The 21,380-nt window shown below is 33.6% G+C and overlaps 1 protein-coding gene across 1 annotated transcript in view; it reads right to left on the bottom strand.

Annotated features, from left to right (window-relative positions):
* LOC139529105 (trafficking protein particle complex subunit 11-like) overlaps positions 1-20,857 on the bottom strand; it is a 61,416-nt gene extending 40,559 nt beyond the window's left edge. The window contains exons 1-4 of the mRNA XM_071325379.1: positions 20,747-20,857; positions 4,754-4,964; positions 2,859-3,028; positions 2,520-2,705 (exon numbers count right to left, since the gene is read on the bottom strand). Coding sequence (XP_071181480.1) covers positions 2,520-2,705; positions 2,859-3,028; positions 4,754-4,957 — 560 coding nt within the window. The 5' untranslated portion in view covers positions 4,958-4,964; positions 20,747-20,857. The remainder of the gene's footprint in view (positions 1-2,519; positions 2,706-2,858; positions 3,029-4,753; positions 4,965-20,746) is intronic.
* Positions 20,858-21,380: the final 523 nt, after the last annotated feature.

Below are 21,380 nucleotides of genomic sequence, written 5' to 3'. Positions count from 1 at the left end.
TCTATAAATATTATATACTTCCAAAGGAAGCTGTGTTTGATGAAAAAATAAATAGGTATTTAGCAGTTTAAGTACAAACAATTGTGACATTGTATTTGCGGTTTTTGTAATCAATTTCTTTGATAATCGAAGTTCTGAAACATCCCTAGCCCTTACTCCCTTTCACAATTCCATTATAGCACGGTCAAGAAAACAGTCTAGACGAGATGCTTTCTTAATGTCCTTAATGAAAGATAGAAATACTGTTTCAAGTGAAAGGTTAGTTTATAATTTGATTCTCTGTGTCTTTACATGTATATATTTCTTACTTGCAACCTGAAAATTTTACCGAATTATGTACCGTATTGTATCCATGGGAACCCCAGAAAATAAACACAACTTCGCAAACGCATCTCATTCTGACTTTAGTGGTTTGTGGCGAACACATGCATATAAATTCTGGCACGACCACCGAAAATCAAAACAAGTAAAAACAAATATTATGGAAAGGACAATTAAAAATCACGGGGGAAAGTAGAAAATTTCGTTTGCAAAATCTACTACTACTATTGGTCAGGTGAGCTGTTTTGATCTGTCTCGTCTCACTATGCTTCCGTCGGTCCGCCCGTCTATCTGTCAACGCTCCACATACATCGTCTTAACCAAGTTTGCTGGGGCTGGTGTTATGGAGTGTTAAAGTCATTCTTAAGTGAACCGGTTTCATTTCACATTATTGAAAACATGTAAAATAATTTAATTGGCTTTAATCATGTTAATAGACACATTGACGATCTGCAAACAAGGGTTATTTATTTTTGTTATGTTTCTGTATTTCTTTTTGTCACAACTACCAGCACCATGTCTTTCAAGGATTGGTTGAGATATGTATTACCTGATATTGCTCTATAGATCATTTTACAACAAGTGCTGGTGCATGTATTGTAGATTGGTTTGCATAGGAACAAAGAATCAAAATAAAATGATCTTCAGCCTCTGTTTTTTGGGCTGCAGCTTTATAAACAAATATATATGCAATATGAATCTCTTAGTGCATAATTTAGGGGTGTTAGGAGATTGTTGTAGATTTTTCTAATTTGTAGGAGACCTTGTCATAACTCGAAGGTTCTTCGCAGAACAGAAACATATGTTTCACCTCTCTCCGTCAATCTGTCAGTCAGTCACTAGTGATTGTAGATTGTTGTCAGAGTGGATTAAGGTGGTTTCTTCTTGAAACTTTAATTTCTCACTTATTTTATCTCACAATAGTCCAAAATACCTATATTCCACCCCTTTAGAAGAATATTTCAATAATGTTACCTCAAAAAATTTTCGCCACGCTCCGCACGGCGAATATAAAACTTTGCGCCCTCCCTAATCTAAAATCCTGCATCCGCCCCTGCTCCCAGATCAAATACCAAGGTATAACTACACCATTCTGACTTTTTTCAAGTGGAAAACTATATGTCTCTTGTGAAGAGTTTCCTCATTGACAATCATACCAATTACCACATCTTCTTATTCTTATGTAAAGTACACACTTTGTTGAAATAATTCTACTTTGAATTACCATTGCTACATGTGCTAGTGTTAAGTAAACCACTATGGAAAAGATCGAGTGGTAATGATGTAGATCTATGTAGAGGCTACAATATTGAACACTGCCCTTGTTAAACTTTCATTTATGAACTCATTATATTTGTATGATACGTGTACATATGGATTATGCAGAATAATTCTACAGAATGGTACATGTGTATTTCAGAGTGAATCACACCCAATTGCCAGCCTTTGTTGTGAAAATCACCATCCACCAATGTAGAGTTTTAACTGAATTCCCTTGTGTGTACTGTACATGTAAGACTAGCTTGTACCGTTTTGCACAATTTTATTATTCCCAAGTTTGGACCAGTTGTTCAGGAGATGAAATTTAAGGTAACAAGCTTAAGACAGCAATTAACAAAGACAATTGCAAAAAAAAAAACAACAGCAATGACTGACACTTTCCTAAATGGGACAAGAGAACTAAACAAGAAAATTAGCAGACATAATATAATGAAGCAGTTCAAATTATACTGTCACTTACACAAGAATCTTAAGCCTGTTCAAAAATATATTGTTTGAGTTTGTGTCATTATAACATACACTAGTTTAGTAATTTGTGTGTGCTTTTATTATTGTGATAGATAAAATGCTATAAAATTTTAGACTGCTAAATTCTATATTTGGGAATGAGATCCTATAGTAGTTTTCATAATAATTAAATCTTACAAAAAATTGTCAATATACAATAAATAGTTTTTCATTTACATGATTTAGGACAAAACTTAATTTTAGTTTTCACATTATGTTACAGCTGATTTTTTTTATGAATGAAATTTATGTTTGCTTGTGTGTCTGGTATGGTATAAACTAATGCTGTCTATTTAGTAAACACCACTTGTAATTCAATGTATCGGAAAACAGAAATATTTGACAGATCCAAAATAGTGTTCAAAAACCATATCGTCAATGCTTAGCTGCTGACATTACATCCCTCCTACCTTATAGTATATCCTATGAGATGGTCTGTGTGTGGAAGCACATACAGTTGTTTTGCTGACAAGTCACATGCACTACATAGGGAAGCAGCTCTCTCTGCAGCAATCACATCTTCTCCCGGTGGTAATGGGGCATTTTTCTGTATCAATACAACAGCTACTTTAGTTGATCTGCCTTGTAAACTATTTCTGTAATAAATCAAAGTCATGTGAAACAAGGTTCATGAAATTCAAATGGTATTGAAATTATTGAACCAATGCATGCATATACATAAACTCACTAAGTCTTGACTGCACGTTTTGTTTATTCATTACCTATCTCTAAACAACAAAAATGTTTACCTGACAATTTCCACTCTGGTAGCACATTCCATTTGTCTCTCTTTCCACATTGGTTCATCCCAGTCAAGGTCAAAGAAAACCACGACAACAGCAGGAACTTCCTGTATATGTTTGTGCATCCATCCAGTCTTGACGATACCCTTTGGAATGTACCACTCATATGACTGTCTCTGCAATATACATACAATAAATATAAGAGGGTCTATATGGAGTTTACAGTATAGAGAATAATAGAACAAAAAAATAAAGATTGAAACAAGAATGTGTCCTCAGTACACGAATGCCCCACTCGCACTATCATTTTCTATGTTCAGTGGACCGTGAAATTGGGGTAAAATCTCTAATTTGGCATTAAAATTAGAAAGATCATATCATAGGGAACATGTGTACCAAGTTTGAAGTCGATTGGACTTCAAGTTCATCAAAAACTACCTCGACCAAAAACTTTAACCTGAAGCGGGACAGACGGACGGACGGACGGACGGACGGACGGACGAACGAACGGACGGACGGACGCACAGACCAGAAAACATAATGCCCCTCTACTATCGTAGGTGGGGCATAAAAAGACATTAAATATTTTAAAGAATACAGGAATGAAGGACCTTGGCTTAGGCCATTAGTTTTCTTGGTTTATATATTTCAAGTAGGGGTCTTTATGGCTTACTATACTGTATGGGTCTTTAACATTGTTGTAGGCCATATGCTGGCCTATAAATGCTTACTTCCACTTATTTTTTTTAACTCTGGTGGACTGCTATTTCATTGACATTCATACAACATCTCCCCACTTTAATAAATACTAGTAAAAATACTTTTCAGCCCTTAAAATTTTTATTTGATACATTTTTCCTTATTTTTTTTAGCCCAAGGTGGTAAACAATGGGTTAACACTGACTTTTCATCAAAATCTGTAGCTTAGACTTAAAATGTTTTTTGTAAGTTTTTCAGGTAATTTTAGTTAAATATGAAGTTTAAATATGTATAAAAAAGGTATTTTAAACTTTAAAGGCAGTAAGTAATGCATAAAAAGATCCACAATGAAGTCTTTGAAAGCTGCAACTTTTGTATACACTAGAACACACCCGTGATATCGCGGGTTCGTGACTGAGTTAAAGTATATAACTATGCGCAAGCCTTATTTTAGCATTAGTATTGTAATCTGATAAAGTCATGCCGATTATAAGATACACAGTTTTCTCTGCTATCAAATCCTTCTGTTTGAACCCGTCGAACTGGAGCTTATCAATTATTGGTAATATTAATTATTTGGAAAACAAAAGGTCCTGGAATGGAGTATTTCTTAATCAACAGCATTGTCCTATATTAGTTATAAATAAAGTTGAATTCTTTGATTCACTGTTTTACGTCATGCCCGCTAACAAATTGAAAACTGTACCTATAAGCCTTTTTTTTAGTCCGGATTTTTAGTATTCGTATTGTTATCTTAGAAAGTCTTACTGATTAAAATACTACAATAGGTAACAATTTGACAATTTAGTAGTGTCAACCCTATGATTATGACCAGTGTATATATAGCATATTAATCCTGAATACACAGTTTGTTGGTGCGCCTGTCAGATGCGGAACGTACAGATAAGGTAATAGGTAACAGGTGAATATACTATTGGTATCGGTATCGGACCCGACCAGGAACTTCTTAATTATTGGCAATATTAATTACGTGGAAAACAGAAGGGCCTGGAGTGGTGTAATTTTTAATCTACACCTTTGTACTATATTAGTTATATATAAAGTTGAATTCTTTGATTCGTCGTTTTTACGTGATGACGGCTGACAAATTGGACCTCGTAATTTTAATTTTTAGTATTATAGATATATCAAATAGATGTCTACAATGGATGTGTCTCACATGAACATTTTGTTTTACTTACCTTGTTTGTTCTACATTTAGGGTACTCATGATCTCCTGAGAAGACCTTAAACTGCAGTGGTACACGATCAGGTCTTCTGTTGTTACAAAATGAGTCCCATATCAGTTTATGAATTGCATTATAAGTAACATCCAGACCAGTCAGGACTATTAGACTAGTAGGTCTACATAGAAGTTCTTCAGGAAGCAGACAAGCCCAAGACATTATAAATCTGAAATTAGAAAAGATTTACATTTTCACATTATGAGAACAAGCTAGATATGAACAAAAGAAAGACTTAAACAATAGATGATAGTTAATTCTCATAAAACCATGCAAGTACAAAGGTTACAGAGAAGTTAAAAAAATAATATACATAAAAATAAAAAATGCATTAAAAATGCATAAAATTCAAAATTTGAATGAGTGCCATGGAATATTTCATGCTTATGATCAATAATGATGTGTTAATAATCAGTAAAGACATCTATGATACATAGACAATTCAACACCCTGCATGCGGCTTATTGCCCTGTTGTGAAATTTTATTTTTACTTATTCATCTTACTTGTTATGGCATGTTGCTTTACTTTTACTATGTTTCTTCTATATTAAAACATTAGGTAACACACTGTCATTTAATAGATGTTTTTATAATTTTGGAAAGATTGTCTATTAGAAAAGGTCTGTTCAACAAAACATTGATTGATTGCAGAAACACAGATGTACAGATAATTACAGATAATTACATATTTACAGATTCATGGATTTGTTTTTGTATGATATATTACAAGAAGTAAAGTAAAGAATCATTGAACTATATGGCATCTTCCATTTTAACCCTTGGAATTGAATCAACACTTTGACTGACATCCATTACAAATGCTATATACTTCCTGTGCTATCATTAGATATAGAACCAGTGACGGACATATCTTCTCAAAATTTGAAAAGGATGTCTGCTGAAAAAATGGTGACTAATCTGCAGTTTCTGTAAATCTATGAATCCATATTTCTGCTATCATGGTTATTGACTGGTGTTTTGAAAATAATCTGTTCACCAAGACAACAGATCATTGAATGCTTTACAATTCTGATTTATTGTTGCCTCATGCAACATTTTATTGGTAATTTTTGGCATTCAAAGAACAAGTCAGATATGGTCAGTATACACCTTATCGCTATTTATCCGCCATTATTGAACAAGGCAAAGGTTCTGGTACGTAACATTTTGAAGCAACAATGGAAAACTTATTGTTGTATGACATCAATCATAAGTTCAAGAGGCACACATTATCTGGTAAACATGGTAATCGCAGCAGATTTCAGAATAGCAATAAGGTGTATTGGATTTTTCTACCTTTGCTCAGTTACTCACATACATGTACGTATACATGTACAGATTTAACCTTATTCTTATCAGATTAAATTTCATTTCTAAATCATAAATGTAATGCAACAGTATACTTGGGTGATGTGTTTTCATATTAATAACAATTTTCACTGCTTACAGCTTTCACTGTTGAGTTTTTTTTTACATGTTTACTCAAATTTTAAAAGCATGTTCTGTCCCATGTTTTTAGGTATTTAGATTTTTTGGTCAAGGCTTGCTACGATTTTTTACTGTTTCCCATAATTTGTGATTTTGTCTGTCAAAATAATAGCTTCATATGCTTTAGGTTGGAATTAAAATTTGGATCAGTACACAAGCAGGATATGACTATAAAATTCCGAAATGAGTATTTTCTAAAGGCTTGGTTCTGGTGATCGCTTGAATTATAAAAAAGTTATTTTTATACTTTTCAGTACGTACTAAAAACAACTAGTAAATAGTTTTAGTATGGTGTTTCAAGTGCTGAAATTGTGATTTTTTTCAGATTGGCACTGGGATTCTACAAAGGACATTATTTTTTGGGGAAATAAAAAGCAGTTTTCAAAATTTGGGATTTATAAATGTATAAAGTTAAGACTGTTTTCAACTTTTAATATGTATCAAGGATGTATAAAAAGAATTGTCAATAGAATATTGAATAACCATTCTATATAAGAACAATGATATGACAACTTTGACTCGATGGTTTGTAATAGAAATGACAAAAAAAAACACATGACGGTCACATGTCTTGAAGATCAGGTGTCTGACTGACAGACGATATAGCTATACTTCATCTTACCCCTTAGAACTGCAGAATTATTCTCACCAACTATTCTAGTAATGCATAATTTTAAGGCAGTGTCTGCGCGTACCCGCATGCGGGTACGAATAGCAAAATTGCCGTTCGTAGGCTACGCGTACCCACATCCGGTTTTATAATAAATTGCCATCGGATCGGGAATTAAACGTAAAATATATACAGAAATTATCGCAATATTAGTGAATAAAATTGATCAACTACTTAGAAGTTTTGTATATGTATGTAAGTGAACAGTTTTCCTCGGTTAATAAATATTCTTAAAATGGGAAAAGAGTGATATACGTGTGGGGAAGACATTTCAAATTTATCCTGAATTGGAACAATATGTTCAAAAGTATCACATGATCAGTCGATTAATTTTATCAGAGACATATAATATTATATGTCTCTGATTTTATACAATTGTATATGAAAACAAACTCAGAGTCAATTGCAGCTGCAGAGAAAAGAAGAACTGGAAACACAAAAAATAAAGAGGAAATAAAGTTTTACAGAATATTTTTTTCCTGTATTCACGGAGGCAAAAATTTTAAACAAGTTCGACAGGAAAAATTAAGGCCTAATACATTATTTCTGATAAACAAAGGCCGATGCCAATAATCTTCTATGAAAGCTTCGTTAATAGATAACAAAATGTTTGACGAAAATGTAAACCTTCAGCGCATCAAAAAATATTTTGCCTCTGAGGCGTGGAAGCAACTTAAAATTCGGATATTATATATTATAGGACTATAATAGAGGGGGAGGACAGGGGGTACCCTTCTCCCTTCTCCCACCCCTCTTCTCCTTTCTCATACCCCGTTCTCCTTTCTCCCATTAGAATAAAACATCTCCTTTTGAGATATTTTTTCTTGATATATTAGAATTTTTTTTAAAAGGAGAGATATTTTATTTTTTCTCCTTTCTCAAACTTTTTCTCCTTTCTCCCAGCCTTCCTCTCCTTTCTCCTACCCCCTTTCTCCTTTCTCCCACCCCTTTCTCCTTTCTCCTACCCCCTGTCTCCCTTACCCCTGTCCTCCCCCTCATAATAGTTTACAGGGACTGTACACTGGCAGACCTATTTGGAAAATCACCGTGATTTTTGTAAAAAAATCGGTGTTTTTTGGACAATCTGCGCGGAACGGATAATAAATAGAGGTTCATCGTAAATTTTCCGTTTTACAGAATATTTTGCGGTTCTCCGGAGATTTTCCGTGTCTCAGGGAATTATCCGTTTGTCCGATAAAACGGGTGTGTATTGAGTTATTGATAGAACCAGTGATGCGTGAGCGACGGTTATTGAAAGGTCGGTTGTATAATCCGTTATGCGTGAGCGACGTTCAATCATTAATTGATCGTTGTATAATCCGTTAAGTGTGAGGGACGGTTGTATTGAGGTACAGATTGTGTTATATGTAGAAGTTAACAGAACTACTAGTATCATTAATTGATTGAGATATAAGGAATTTTTAAAAATTTATCACATAATGTCTTGTAAATTTAGAGAGAAACAGATTATATATTTCTCGGGGTGAAAGGTTTACTTTTATGGTGGAAAAATACATTTGTATTTCTGAGGCCGCAGATCATTTAAACTTCATTGGCAAATAGGAATTTTTAACACGGTCTTGATCACCTGCTGATCCATCAATCGTTCAGAATGAAATGCACATTTATACCTCTTGGGGTTGAAGGCATATATTAGCAAAATTAACAATATGCTACGATGAGATAATAACAAGTTGCGAATATGGACATGCATTCATCTTTATAATTAATCAGTTCATCTGTCATTTGTTTTATTAAATTACTTTCCAATTGTGGTATAAATACAATTTTATCATTGTGTAAGACGATTTGAGAATAATGCTTTCATCGTAAATACTTCAGAAATTATAATTGATTCAAGAACCGTTTATTGGAACAAAAATAAAATGAACGGCCTGGAGGAAGTTCTAACCTTAGTTGATATCATGGGTTAATTGGTATAGCAGTATGTTACGTAATACAACGATCGTCGATGCATAATATGCATATGTATGTATATAGTATGCATGCAACTGGATTTCGACAACTCGTGGGTTGTCTTTTAGACAAAGAAGTTCCATTTTAAAGATATGAAAGTACGTCAATGCACGTCTTGTAAACTAATCTGTTACTTTTTGAAATATAAATAAGTTATATTTAAAAGATTGGATGGTTATTTCACACGTATCAAAGTTCTTCTGTCATCATTACTGTTTTTCAATTATATTTTGAGAGTTCGATCTTAAAACTAAGTTCGTCCTGACATTTATGGAATATTTGCCACTGGAAGTTAAACAACCAACAATCAATCATCTTATTACAAAATTTAAAATATGCCTGAGCGATAATATTCTCTTAAATTTTAATGTGAAAGACAGTTTCTCCATTTATAAGAAGGCACTTCGAGGTCTAATGTTAAGTGTATCTACATCCCGGGATTGAGATTTATTTACTATACTAGCAAAAAAAAAGAAAAGAAAAGAAATGATGATACGTTTTTTTTTAATAATTAAATAATTAACGTTAAAAATATATGTAATTAACTTGATCTAAAACTTGACCTCGCTCATAATAGAGAATGTTAAAAAATCAATTGTGTCGACTGCACGGGATTGTCCAACGGCGGGAAATACCCTTTAACTATAAACACAGGTGATGTTACTGACCGATTGTGGAATGTCAACTCAGGGTTAAAGTGATGTGTAATGATTGTGCGCTTGAAAGTTGAGGCTCTAGTAGGTTCATTTCAATTGATAATCGATAATCTAAAATCATTTTTTTTTCCAAATCAACGATGAAGTTTTGGATATTATGGAAGGGATTTTTTTTACGGACAACGGAGGTACCTTAAAAGTCTATAGGAAAATATACAAATAAAATAATATAAAACAATTTCGAAGGTCACAACTTGTATCTTATAAATCAATGATAAAGCGACTTCATCAGTATTAACAGTTATAAGATTGCAATCAGATGACTTTTAATTTTGTTTGTGTTTCAGGAGTGGGAGTGTATAAGATTACCTTATATTACAATGTTTGTTTATATTGCTTGACCCTTATGGGTGTAATTTTGCAATAAAGATTAAAAATATATACCAGCATTGTTTCTGGTCTGTCTGTTCGTTTGTTCGTTCGTCCGTCTGTCCCGCTTCAGGTTGAAGTTTTTGGTCGAGGTAGTGTTTGATGAAGTTGATATCCAATCAATTTTAAACTTAGTACACATGTTCACAATGATATGATCTTTCTAAATTTAATGCCAAATTAGAATTACCTCATTTCCTCAGTCCAATCAGGGACTTTCTATACTAATTAAAGAAAGTCCTTGGTCTGTTAAACATAGAAAATGATAGTGCGGATTGGGCATCCGTGTATACTAGTGACACATTCTTTTTTTAATTTATTAAACTTGTTCTCAGTGGCAGATCCAGATTTTTTTTATATATAAGGAGAAGGGAGACTAACTGATAATGTCATGAGAGGACCAGCTCCAGTCATTCTCAAGTGATTCCCTATATAATCAATATTTATTTTTCAACAAAAGAGGGCGGACACCGTGTCATTCCCCCTTTATAGCCGACTGAGAAACTCAAAGGGCTGTTTAGGCAGTCAATGTCGTCAAAAGCTTCTATGTGTTGTATAGCCAGTCATTGAGTCAGTGTCGTTAAAAACTTCCATGTATATCAGTCAATCAAATCAAGACTATTAAAAACTCTCATCAACGCCATTCCCCACTAAATCCGGCTCTGGTTCTATTAATTTCATTACTTCTTCAACATACTAGTATCGGGAGCATGTGAGTATGGTAGCACTCCGTAGATAGGTCTGTAGTTTTGCATGTATGACACTAACAGTTGGCCTAACTTATTAGAAGGCCAGGGTTGGAAGGTTATTCAACATTCTGTGGCTCAATTGTAACTACAAAATGTATATTTTCTGTGAAGTGCTACCTAAGCCGTGGCCTGGTGAACCCTACCCATTTTTTTCAAAGGATTTTCCAATAGCACATCGAAACACTTCCAGCATTCTATATTTTTTTCACCAAATAAATTGTACCTCAGCATAATACAGGTCATGAGGTACATTTGTTTGAGGAGGGGGTTTCAATTACTGTTTAATTTCCTGTTACTACGAATTTTCGGGATTTTTTTTTCCTCAGATTTGCCCTGTTGTCTTTTCTTTTAACTCCGAGTAAACCCTCACACGCGATGTTTACAGAATTATTTGTTTGAAAAATTAAATTTGTTGTATTACCTCTTTTATCAAAATAATATTTAGTTAGCTTTATTAGCGCCTTTTCAAAGTCCAAGCATTGAACATTGCAAACACATATAGATATTTTCAAATGAATTAGAAAATATCTTCCCAAATCGACAGAACGAACAGAGAGATATTTGCCACTGGTCTTTTACCCAGTTAACGATTCACTCTTGAATGCATTTCTCAAAAAACGATGGGAAACAGAAAAAAAAACCAGACTATATCTTTTGGATAAACAGCCAAGAAAATTTCCAGACATGAATATAACTGCATGGACCATCGCTTACAAGTTTTGTGACAGAACAGACTTACAACTTTACTATAGTACATGTACAGTGCTTAGAACTCTCATAATTTTACTCCAGTTTACATAGTGCATTCTTTTATGTTTTATGATAACAGAACTGTGTTTTATCAAGGTTTATCATAACTCGTATGGTTTTATGATAACTGATTTCTGAGGAATATGTTTAATAATGTAAACTTTATTTAAAGATACGTTTTTTCCAATTGGCGCTAAAGAAAAGCACCATATGAATATTCATGAACTTACAACGATTGCCCAAAATCGTTATTTAAAAATCCTGTTTGTGAGATGTAGATTCATTTCAATACCGAAATTTCGTCTATATATTAAGTTTCACCAGTGTATAACACGGAGAAGCTATCAGAAGGTACATTACTCCCATTTTGTTTGGGTGTGAACCATCGATGTTTACAGCAATATCAAAGAATAAGATGATGATGGTAGAAAGAACTATGGGCGTCATGTGGCAAATATTACATGCATATCGGACCATGAGTTGTCAATCTGTATGAAAAGATTTCCAATACAACCATATTATTGAGAAGGAATGTTTATATGCTCTCGTACTAGTATTACAGGGTTCTTGTGTCGTTCACCTTAGACACACATCTTTTTAACGATGTTTAAAAATAAAAGACAGAACCAATTTAATGTCATATATCCCTATTTTTTAATATAACTATAACAAGAATATCCCTATTAAGCGGACAAGCAGTTTATTCTTTTTTTCTGTTATTGAATATTGAATACCGAGAAGGAAAATAAATCCCGAAATTAATTTGAAACTTTGATACTCAATAGTTTTCCAGCAAAATATTCACATCCCTTGGGGATAATTGGTGTTTGTCCAGTGGCATATATAACATGCATGTCGGAACAGGAAATTTTGCATAATGTACTTTCAGAACCATGTTCACATCATTATACATTATAGCCAACAATTGTGATGACAACTCCTTCCTTTGTTCGAGAACAATATTGTTGAAATAGAAATCTGTGATTTTCCTATGTCCATAACTTCGATGAACCCAAAGCAAGTTAAATATCGACCTGTATTTAATTCAAATAAGTTCTCTTCTTCTTCTTCGTCCATCGACATCACATGATAACATACTGTTGTCATACGAGGACTAGTTTATTTACAAAACTTTTAACCCAAATAAACAAAATGTATGTGTCTTTCTTATGTTCAATGTAAAAATGTATATAATTTTGAATTGCAACTATCTATAGTTCCGTAACTTTCTATCAAGGCGTATAAAAGAATGGTCGATAACTGCGTATTGTTTGTTAAATCAATATTTCTTGTATGTTTCAAACTGTCCTTCACTTTTGAGAACGAGTACTTACATTTCCCCAAATTTACCCTTGGAAAAAAATGTGAAAACAGATTTTTATTTTATCAAATCTTTTTTTTTTTGGAATTATTTAGAGTTTTATAAATAATATTCTTTACAACAGAAATGTAATTTATAAACAAGCTTATGCGTTTAGTAATGACTAGTATATCGGACACGCAAGACAGAGATTTATACTATACACCTGATAGTTCAAAATGGAAAGTTACAAGTTATCGGTCGTATACACTGATCAATACCCTTAGAAGTGAAGCGATGCATGAACTTGCAAGTCCGACAGGAAATCGCTTGAATACCTGAACGTGTCACCTCACAATACATTTGGGAGTAATACATTTAGCCATGCTGGTGATCAGACAAGGGAAGGTACAAATTTATTTAAATAAGTTTATTACATAAAAGAATTATGAACAAATTAGATTTTCGAAAACAATTTTCACGGAACACTTATTTACGCTCATTTATGACTTTGAACTATGACTTTTTCACCAATTCCCATATAAACAGTTAAAAACGACAGACCTTCACCAATTCCCATATAAACAGTTAAAAACGACAGACCTTCACCAATTCCCATATAAACAGCAGAGGCGGATTTAGGGGGGGGGGGGGGGGGCAGGGGGCCCGGGCCCCCCCTTTTTGGGAAAAAATTTGGTTGCTTATATAAGGAATCACTGAAACGTGACTGGAGCGGGCCCCCTCTTAGGTCAGTCAGTGGGCCCCCACTTATGAAAATGTCTGGATCCGCCACTGAACAGTTAAAAACGACAGACCTTGGTTACCACGGTATAGCTGGCTTATATTAACCCTTAAACCAAATTTCAGAAATCCTTGTATTGCAGTTCCTGAGAAAAATGTGACGAAAAATTTTCAACTTGGCTATCATGTGTAAAATCAAACAAGTGTTCGGTAAACAGGAAGTTGTTGAGTGATGAATCTGAAAACGCATCAAGTTCCAAGTGTAGCTGACTTATATCAAGCCTGAAACCAAATTTCAGAAATCCTGGTAGTGTAGTTCCTGACAAAAAATGTGACGAAAAATATTCATGGGACGGACGGACTGACTGACAGACTGACGGACGGATGGACTGACGGTCTGACGGACAGAGGTAGAACAGTATACCCCCCCTTTTTTCAAAGCAGGGGTATAATTAAATATCTTACAATGCAAAGCTAGTTGTTTGCGATGTGCGATGATGCGTAGCTGTATGGTAGATTACCACGTGAATTAGATCATTTTGATTATCTTTGAATTCACCACAGTCGCTTGAACTATATTATACATATAACAGTTTTTTTTTTTAATTTTCATATATATTATACATATAACAGTATTTTTTTTAATTTTTTTTCATACATATATCACTAAAATACAAGCGACTGTGAATTCACTAACACGTGGCTGTTGACACATTACACACAATATACTTAAAATACCTGGGGCAATTTACACTTCTGGTTTATTGTCCCTTTAACCAGCCAGTGTATCTGTGTATGATGTATTTATCTACCATAATGTGCATGCAAGGGTTGTATAGCCAGTCAAGGTCGTTAAATGTATCTCTAGCTCCATTGACAGACTCCCATAATAATATATTCGAAAGCGGATCCCGGATTTTGAAGAAAAAAAAAGAATGTGGAAGGACGTAAAGACAACATTACAAATTGGACTAGGGTACATGCAACATTCAATCTATTTCTTGTGTGACAGTTTACTGACCGTCAAACCCGTGTTCAATTTATTATTTTGATATGGTTCCATCATTCGAAAATAAGTAATTAAAATCTCAGTAGGCTAAAAAAAAACTACTGGATTTTACCCACAGAGTGCAACAAACTCAGGTCACGGAAATGGTCTCTACTACTTCAAACTTTGGCAATCATGGCTAAAATAAAATCTAATCCGTCAATTTCACAGTATCACAATTTCATGTAACAGAAGAAGATAGTGCCTTGAAGATAGCTGAGTCAAATAAATATTTTTTTAAACAAGATATATGTAGGGAGCTCTATTTTTAACCAACCCGCGCATGAACAGATTCATTTTTTCTTGTATTTACTTCCTGAATGACACGACTCTAGAAATGTTTGCCACTGGACATCAATTTAAAAATTAAATAGAATCAGACAGTCATGCTCGAGCAAATAACATTGAGAACGGAACTTTATAGCAAGATATATACTATAGTGTATACAGATTGTATTTGAACACATACGAGGGTCTTGAATATTGTCTTATAGTTGTAAGTAATTTTTCTGTAGTCTTCATATTTCCCCCCATTATTCTATATTCTTTGTTTTCTTGGTGTCTATTTTATTTACTTTTTTGGCCCTTTGTTGTGCTCTTTTTGTCCATATATATTCTCTCTTCTTCTATATAAATCCTATTCAAACCCTTATAAACATACACAATCAAAATGTTCAACTCAAAACCCCAGTTGACTTGTCTATCATGGAGTTTTTCTCAACCGTTGAGAATATAACAAATGCTAAATGAGTCCGTTTAAAAAAAAGATGTGGTGTGATTGCCAATGAGAAAACTCTCGTTAAGAGACCATATGCCACAGAAATTAACAACTATACATGTAGGTCACCGTACAGCCTTCAACAATGAGCACAGCCCATACTGCATAGTCGGCTATAAAAGGAGAAAAAGTCTAGGAGTCCATTACTGATATTACATATATATATGATTAATGTATCATGCACGTATACGTCTGATGTTTAATTGTTGGCTCTGCTGGAAGGCAAAATATTTAGCTCTTTACTGACTAGTATTTAACAACTGAAACTAGATAAGTTATGAAAATCAAGGAATCTACACATGCTATAACAGCAAATTTGAACGGAACCAAAACGCAAATTAGTAAAATAATAAGTATACAACTTGCATTTCAGCATTTTAATATTGGTAATAATTAATGATGTAATGCGTAAATAAGTTATCCTACACAGTGGAACAAATGGGAAGCCAAAGTACGTTAATGTCTCGATTAATCTTCTGCAAAAACAATGTCATTTTGTTTATTTTATCTGGTTAAATCTTCTGACATCAGACTCGGACTTCTTTAGAACTGAATTTTAAATGTGCGTATTGTTATGCGTTTACTTTTCTACTTTGGCTACTAGAGGTATAGGGGGAGGGTTGAGATCTCATAAACATGTTTAACCCCGCCGCATTTTTCCGCCTGTCCCAAGTCAGGAGCATCTGGCCTTTGTTAATCTTGTATTATTTTAATTTTAGTCTCTTGTGTACAATTTGGAAATTAGTATGGCGTTCATTATCACTGAACTAGTATATATTTGTTTAGGGGCCAGCTGAAGGACGCCTTCGGGTGCGGGAGTTTCTCGCTACATTGAAGACCTGTTGGTGACCTTCTGCTGCTGTTTTTCTATGGTCGGGTTGCTATCTCTTTGACACATTCCCCATTTCCATTTTCAATTTTATTTCAATAAACTGACTTAAATAAAATTTAAGCAAGTTAAACTGTAAGCTTGCCGCCGTTGATACCCCCGCCGAAATATTTCGGTTCACAGGAAGTTGTTGAGAAATGAATCTGAAAACGCACCACACGGTACAACTTACTTGCATAAACCCTGTAACCAAATTGATAGATACGAAAAAAATGTACTTAAATAAATGTTTAATTTACATGTAATGTATGACGTACTTAAAATCATCTTTGTGTAAAGAAACGTTTGAATTGGCTGATCTTTTTGTAAAGCATGCTATTTTGACGGTTACGGATTCAGACTCATTAAAGATGCATTTCTTTCTAACACAAACGATGCAAACGGCTAAGCTCGCACATGTTTTGATCATTTTTTTCAAACACATACGTTTGCAAAGTTTACATAAACTTTGACAAACTATGCAAACACTAAAAATGCGTCTGCAGTTTGTCGTTTGTTAGTACAAACGCTGCATTTGTTTCTAACCTCAATCTGATTAAACGAAGTATTTGTTTCTACGTTTGTAAAAAAGTCTGATTACCAACAACATGTGCATGCATTATTGACAATTCAAACAGGGTCATTAAAGATTTATCAAACGATGTACTTGTTTCTACTCGTGTATCGTTTAGAAAACAGTAACACACGCGACACAACGTTTACAAAATTCTTGTTAGAAAGAAATGCGGCCTAGGAAAAATCTTATTAGAATCACAAGAAGTTCTGATAGGTCGTAAAATAAACTTCCCATCACTTTATTCTTTTCACATGTCAATTTAAAAAAAATAAATTCGCAACGAGGAAGGCTGGCCAAAATGTTCAACTTGCGGCTAGTGATTGACAGGTATGATTATATCTTGGGGCTCTTGTGGGGAGCGTGGTGTCGGACGGAAAAAGATTTCCAGTATTCATATATATGTCGTGTACATGTTGCGATTTTGTACAGGTTATAACATGTACAAAAATATTGTACTTGTTATAACTTGTATAATGCAAAAATACAAGTTATAACATGTACAAAAGTACCCCATACATGTTATAACATGTACAAAATATTGCTTAAAAACGGTGTTAACTTGTACAAAAATTAAAATAAATATAAAGGAAGTAAAATAGACATTAAAATTTATTAATGAATAAAGAACAACAATCAATAGGCCAGAACGTGTTTTTTCTTTACAGAAAAATAAACATACAAAGTTTCAGAAATGTATTCTTCATGACTTTTGTTGGAATAATGTGTTTTCATGTAATTGCATGTTTTATGCAGTCCGTCATGGCTTAAATCAGTGTGACACTTAAAGCATACATTTCTTTTCTCTTTTATTTACTTTAAGCATGAATTATCTTTGAAATTCCTAGATGACAATACACTAGATTCTAGAAACTAAATTAATCTGAAATTTTTAAGAACTATTGCTTAACATTTTGCGTAATACTCCTTGTTTTATAGCATGCAAAAACTAAAGTAATGTTTCATATGATTAATCTGTAAAAGCAAGCGAGAGCTGAAATTGTTTTCATTGGACCACGCTTCATTATAAATATCTTTGAATCTACTTTCAACATTTTTTACCTTCAGTATGACTTGTGTAAATTTATACCTCAAATTATTATTTCTTTGATAAATTGCAAGCTATCATTGCATGAGGCGAATGTCATTCTGATGTTTTAGATATACATATCCTCTGCTTTGAAAGCAGGTATTGGTGGCCCTCGGCTGTTGTCAGCTCTATGGTCGGATTGTTGTCTCTTTCACGCATTACCTATTTCCATTCTCAATTTTATTTGTAGAGAAATCTATCCTGGCTATCAGCTTAAAAATACCTGATCCCGACGTCCCAAAAAGGTCCTGCCCCTCTTAAAATGATCACAAAGTAAGGAATACAGGAGAGGTGTTTAATGAGGGTCTTAGGATAGTCAAAAATTTATTCTCATTTTTTATCTTATCAACTTTCATTTTCCTGCTAAATCTTTGTAGGTTGCCGGATTATTATGAGTTGTCAAGACTAACCCTGCAATGTATATATTGATTTTAAGCAATGGTGCACCATTTCAACCTTGAACGTTATCATAACCGATACAGTGACACCTTCAATAGATATAGGAAGATGCGGTGTTAGTGCCAATGAGACAACTCTCCATCCAAACAACAATTTAAAAAAGTAAATCATTATAGGTCAATGTACAGCATTCAACACGGAGCCTTGGCTCACACCGAACAACAAGTTATAAAGGGCCCCAAAATTACTAGTGTAAAACCATTCAAACGGGAAAACCAACGGTCTAATCTATATAAAAAAACGAGAAACAAGAAACAAAACAAACGACAACTACTGTACATTAGATTCCTGACTTAGGACAGGTGCAAACATTTACACATATTGAGGTTAATAACATCTGTTGCAATAATGGAAGCATATTTTTAGTTTTCAAATTTGTACAAGTTAAAACCATTTTTAAGCAATATTTTGTACAGGTTATAACATGTACGAGGTATTTTTGTACATGTTATAACTTGTATTTTTCCATTATACAAGTTATAACATGTACAATACTTTCGTACATGTTATAACCTGTACAAAATCACAACTTGTACACGACATATATATAAATGTCGATCTGATGTGGAAAATTGTGGTTTTTTTTAATAGCACAAAGAAAAAGACGTTAGAAGAGTAACAATGTATAACTATAAACGAATTACTTGTTTATAATCTACGAGACTGATCAGATCGAAGTTAGATAAAAAAAAAAAAAAAAAAAAAAAAAAAAGCATTCAATATCAAACCTTCTTGGTTGGAGAAAACATGTTCAATGTATACCTGCAAATATGTCTTAATAAATTATATTGTGTATTTAAATTATCTCCATTGAATACAATACAATTTATTAAATGTATCTATGATATCCTCCATAAATAAATATCTGTACAGGTAAAGTTATATTCGGATCAACAGATTGATTTACGACCTTCCGCTTGTCCATGTTGTATTGCAAAAATATCACAGCAGGTGTTACTCACACTAGACAAGTGTCAAATCAGTATGACATTATGTCGGATTACGGCATCTGCAGTAATCAAGACTCTGTTTTTACTGTTTTTACAGGAACTGATTTATCTTAACATGACAATAAAGAAGAATTTTGTAAGGTGAACATATTTGTAGTATTGCAAAGTTACCACGTGCATTTTCCTGTTCATTGGTCACATTTAAATAGATTATTCTTTATTGAACTAAATTCGATATTTAAATTGCAAGTAACTTTAATATCAAAACCACCGCTTTTTATTTCTCCACTGAAAAGGGTAATAAGACGGTTATCTTTATCTGACTGTAAACAGTGTATATAATCACAACGATCTATTAATAACCGTTGCTCACAGATAACGGATTATACAACGATCTATTAATAACCGCCGCTCACGCATCACTGGTTCTATCACTGACTCAATACACACCAGTTTAATCGGACAAACGGATAATTCCCTGAGACACGCGGATAATTCCCTGAGACACGGAAAATCTCCGGAGAACCGCAAAATATACTATAAAACGAAAAATTTACGATGAACCTCTACTTATTATCCGTTCCGCGGAGATTTGCCAAAAATCGCGGTCATTTGCCAAATAGGTCTACCAGTGGTATATTTCATTTTCAATCAGTGTGCATTTAATTTGCAAGGTTTATTATATTTTATTATTAAACTTATAAATACAATTCGAAAATATTATTTGTCATACCCTTAATTATCACCCTTCACTCGTTCTACTCGAAATCCCCATATTATCGATAATTTCTGTATATATTTCACGTTTAATTCCCGATTTGATTGCATTTTATTATAAAACCGGATGTGGGTACGCGTAGCCTACGAATGTCAATTTGACTATTCGTACCCACATGCGGGTACGCGCAGACACTGCCTAATTTTAACATTAAATAAAAATGGCTGAACAGGTAAGTTTAATTTATTTAGTTCTTATGTCTTAAAAAGCGACTTTGAATATGTCAAACATTTGTCAGGTTGTAAACGTAGTATTACTGTTGTTCCAAATATAAAAACAGAAAAAACACACAACAATGTATGCGTGTGCAGTCGAAACAAACGAAATGTGGTTGATACGAAAACATATGTCGGTTAAAAGCGCATTAGAGCTTATGTTTGTCTATGTTTTATATACCATGCCGACTCTAAATAAAGCTTATTTATTTATTTATTTATATGACATGACGATATATATCATAAGCATAGTGGTGTATGAACAGATGAAGACAGTAATTTGTAAAAAAAAATATGCATCTTTCAGGAGCAGATATGCAGATTATTTACCACACTAAACTGGACTGAGTATATATAATACGATCATCTATTTTAAATAAATTATTGGTGATCGATTTTTTGTGATATTATCGTAATGCATTAAACCTACGCTTGTTTTCCTTAACATCAAAGGTTGTTTTTTTCAAGGAATGAGTGTCGTCTTCTCCGGAAACGTCTGATCGATGTTAATTGAAGATCTATAACGGTGAAATATGTAATTCCGGATTAGTTGCTTCTTTCTTCAAATAAACTCATCATAGATACCAGGAATATAAAATTTTATATTTACGCCAGACGCGCGTTTCGTCTACAAAAGACTCATCAGTGACACTCGAATCAAAAATGTTATAAAAGGCCAAATAAAGTACGAAGTTGAAGAGATTTGAGGACCATCAATTCTCAAACGTTTTGCCAAATACAGCTAAGGTAATCTATTCCTGAGGTGGAAAAGCCTTAGTTTTTCCAAAATTCAAAGTTTTGTTAACATTTAATTTATAATTATAAACATATCAATGATAACTCAAGTCAACACAGAAGTGCTGACTACTGGGCTGGTGATACACTCGAGGAAATAAATCTCCACCAGCCGAGTGGCATCGACCAAGTGGCCGGGTTGCAAATAAACTCATCATAGATACCAGGAATACAATTCTATATTTCGCCAGACGCGCGATTCGTCTACAAAAGACTCATCAGTGACGCTCGAATTATTTTTTTTTATAAAAGGCTAAATAAAGTACGAA

This window comes from Mytilus edulis, chromosome 6, assembly GCF_963676685.1.
Source record: "Mytilus edulis chromosome 6, xbMytEdul2.2, whole genome shotgun sequence".
In the NCBI taxonomy this organism is placed as follows: Eukaryota; Metazoa; Mollusca; class Bivalvia; order Mytilida; family Mytilidae; genus Mytilus; species Mytilus edulis.
The sequence above is the reverse complement of the archived record's forward strand: the minus strand, read 5'-3'. Positions and strand labels throughout refer to the sequence as shown.